At 50.7% G+C, this 3724-nt stretch overlaps 1 protein-coding gene across 1 annotated transcript in view; it reads left to right on the top strand.

Annotated features, from left to right (window-relative positions):
- rnd3a (Rho family GTPase 3a) overlaps positions 1-3448 on the top strand; it is a gene marked incomplete at its 5' end in the record, with an annotated part of 7277 nt that extends 3829 nt beyond the window's left edge. The window contains 3 exons of the mRNA XM_083684957.1: positions 1740-1849; positions 2682-2816; positions 3197-3448. Coding sequence (XP_083541083.1) covers positions 1740-1849; positions 2682-2816; positions 3197-3445 — 494 coding nt within the window. The 3' untranslated portion in view covers positions 3446-3448. The remainder of the gene's footprint in view (positions 1-1739; positions 1850-2681; positions 2817-3196) is intronic.
- Between the last annotated feature and the right edge of the window lie 276 nt (positions 3449-3724).

A 3724-nucleotide genomic window follows, 5' to 3' on the forward strand; every position in this document is an offset into this window, starting at 1 on the left:
AGAGCAGCCACAGTCACATACCGATGTCCTAATGCAGCTATTTATAGATGAGGAAAACGCCCAATTAAGAGTCATCTGACAACCATTACTCTGACAGTCTTACATTGATCCGGTAATTAGTCTTCTCCTGAGTTATGGCTAGAGCTAGCTTTTGGAGGTACTGTATACATGTATCTGTGGCATGTATTGGGTATTTCAGGTGGTTGGACTATACCGCAGGTGACAGGGCACTTTGTACTTTTGTAAACCATTTTGGCACAGTTTCACTTGAGAATATGAGGCCGTGTATGGATGTTGAAACACCTTTCGAGACATTTCGAGACCTTGTGAAAGAATGGACTCCCTAAAAGGTTCCTTCATCCTGTTTTCTCTGCGTTTTCTCTCCGAGGGAGGGAGGGCTTTGCAAAATGTGAAATGTCTGGATGCGGTCGTGAGCGATTATATGACTACCAGGAAATATGTGAAACGAATACTACAGTTCCTGCATTCCTCTCCATCCAGCAGCTTGCGGCCCCTTTGCTGTGTGTTCCCTGCAAACTGACATCTCAACACAACACAGGCTCTTTAATCAGCCTCTCCTAGGTTAAGTAGTATCGTCTAACACCAGCCTCTCCAGCAGGGGAGGCTCGGCGGAGGTACAAATCGGGAGGAGACGGAGATGATACCATTCCCTATTCCGTTCCATGCATTACAATGAGCCTGTCCTCCGATTTCTACCTCCACCAGCCTCCCTGCTCTCTAGCTCCGGAGTGAAACCCTGTCTGGCAGGAGGATGGAGGGTGAAAGTGCCAGGCCAAGGCTGTGTTTCCAGCCTCCTCTGCTCCTGCAGACTGTTTAGATTAGGCACACTTGGACCCGGGGTTGGGGTGGGGGTGTGGGTAGGGGGTGGTGGTGGGGGGGGGGGAGGGATTTGTGGTGGTGGTGGCTTCCTGGTTCACTCTGGTGTGTGGAAAGGACCTCCCAGGGGCCACTTTAGTTAGACATGAAAAACAAAATTCCGGAGATTCTTGGCAGCGGGGCTGCGTCACATGTGGGAAGCCTCAACTCTCCACAGCTGCTCACGAGACCCGCTCACCTTGATGTGACGCCACACTCCACCGTCAAAGTTGTTTCAGCGGGAGGGAGAGGCGTTCCTCTGACACATGGTCCCAGTTAGGGTTTGGAATGGTTTTTTTATCTTCTTTGCTTTTCATGGAAAAATGGAAACATAGCCTTCTCTCAAGAGAGAAGCCCTTCTCAAAAGCAGCTTATGGTGGTAGTCAGCATACTGCTCCGTTTGGTGTTCTTCAGTGTACGTTTTCTTGAAGCCAATCACTGGGGATCATTTGCTTCTTGAGAAATGGTCTCGCTCAGTGCTGCAGAGACATTACGTGGCGTAATGGTGTCTGACTTTTTGAGCTGTATGGGTTCAGTACCGTATGACTCAGGCTGCTGCCCCCACTAGAGAGAGGCTCATGGGGTAGAATGAGTGCAGGCTCACGTAGAGTACAGTAGGAATGCGTTGAGTGTGTGTGTGTGCGTGTGCGTGTGTGTATGTGCGTGTGTGTAATGCGTTAGAAGATCAGATTTACAGCACATGTGAGCGGTTCTAATCTTGACGACTACCACTATCTTTCTCGAATGGCGTTGACGACATTTGTCGCACTCTTTCATCCCGTAATACCCTCGTTCTTTTTTTGGCAGCAGTGTGTACGCTGTACTGGTGATCCACATGTTGACGCTGTCTTCTGTTCGTTCAGGTTCACCGTACTACGACAACGTGAGGCCCCTCTCCTACCCGGATTCTGACGCTGTCCTCATCTGCTTCGACATCAGCCGCCCGGAGACCCTGGACAGCGTAATAAAGAAGGTCTGTCAGCCTTTTCCTTCATCTCAAACTCCAACAGCAGGGAGGAAATAACCTGTCAAGTTGTTTAGCTTGTCTTGGCTTCTCAATCTCCCGTTCACTTGACCTGCCCCCTGAGAGGCTTTTCCCAGTGTTTACTGGGTCAAAGGGAGCCTCTAAGAAGCTCACGGTGCAGAAAAGTAGGGTGTCACTCTTGCGGCCCCTCAGTTCAAGAGCAAGTTAAGTTGAGACCATAGATCAGAGGCGGCAGTGGGGTGCTGGTGGAGGCGGAAATCGGAGGAGGGTTCATTGTAATGCATGGAATGGAATGAGGAGTGGTTTCAAACACATGCATTCCATGCATTACAATGAGCCCGTCCTCCGATTTCTACCTCCACCAGCCTCCCCTGATAGCCAGTAAAGTGCTAGGCATTTAGTGTACTCTATACGTACTATACTTATACCATATGGGAGTCACAGGAGGGCTCCTGTAAAGGGTTCCTCTTCTCTTGGCCAGTTTAAACAATCACCTGTCTGTCCCACACTGAATGAGATCAATTTCCAACCCCCCCCCCCCCCCCCCCCCCCCTCTTTTCTTTGGCCTGCATTAGCAGCAGATTAAATCCTCAAGTTAAATGCCATTGATCACAGACTGCTTATTGTTTCGGGGAGGAAACATGGGGATTATCTATGCTGTTTAAGCCTGCCGCATTCCTGGCTTCAAAGCGCCACAGAGCCCTGTGACAGGAAAGAGAGGAAGTCCTTGTTGTAACCTTTGTCCCTCAGGAGAGGGATCCGGACTAGACTCAGGCAGTCAAGCCACGACCAGATGAATCATGCTCTTTGTCTTCCACAGTGGAAAGGGGAGATCCAGGAGTTCTGCCCCAACACAAAGATGCTGCTCGTGGGCTGCAAGTCAGACCTCCGCACGGACCTCACCACCCTGGTGGAGCTATCCAATCACAGACAGACGCCAGTCACGTACGACCAGGTACAGTAGTCTGGCTTGAAGTCCATTGTCGTGTCACAGAGAGAGAATATCATTTTGCCCTTTAACTCATTTGGTGCCGACGGTGAATAAAAGTCGCCCAAATCGTCAACAATCTAGAGCGCCAAGGGTGACTTCATATTCACCATAAACGCATAAATGATGATGCTTCATTTTGTAGCCAATCAAAGTATTGTTGCTAGGTAAATACCACATAAAACACTGTCACTCTAGGTGGTGAGTGTTCCGGGATTCTTTGGCAGTTAGTGGGTTAAAGTAGGCAAGGATTAGGAATATGAATGCTCTGGGAAGCATCTCCTGTTAGAGATGTCTAAACAAGACAAAATGGCACACACTGATTTTCCCTTGGCCTCTCCTCGCAGGGTTCAAACATGGCCAAGCAGATCTCTGCCCCCTACATCGAGTGTTCGGCCCAGCAGTCGGAGAACAGCGTGAGGGACATTTTCCACGTGGCCACCTTGGCCTGCGTCAACAAGAACAGCAAGAACGTCAAACGCAACAAATCGGCCAGAGCCACCAAGAGGATCTCGCACATGCCCAACCGGCCCGACCTGACGGGCGTGGTGTCAGACCTGCGGAAGGACAAAGCCAAGAGCTGCACAGTCATGTGACATGGCGGATCGAGTTTGCGGGGCGGGGGGAGTTTGGGGTGGGGACAAGAGCACAGTGCGAGGACATGGGTGGGCGTGGCCCTTCCTGCGCTTCAACGCCTTCGTGTGTCCCGGGGTGGGGGTTTATACGCATCATCCAACGTTAATGTAGCTGGAACACACAGTGCCGATGACGGCGAGAGACTGGAAGGCCTACGTGTGGTCCCCTCCCACTCCCCTTATAAAGTATGTCTTCAGCAGTAGAGGAAGCTATCTCTGCCTGTGTCAGCGAGGCGCCTT

This window comes from Argentina silus (assembly GCF_951799395.1).
Source record: "Argentina silus genome assembly, chromosome: 14".
In the NCBI taxonomy this organism is placed as follows: domain Eukaryota; kingdom Metazoa; phylum Chordata; class Actinopteri; order Argentiniformes; family Argentinidae; genus Argentina; species Argentina silus.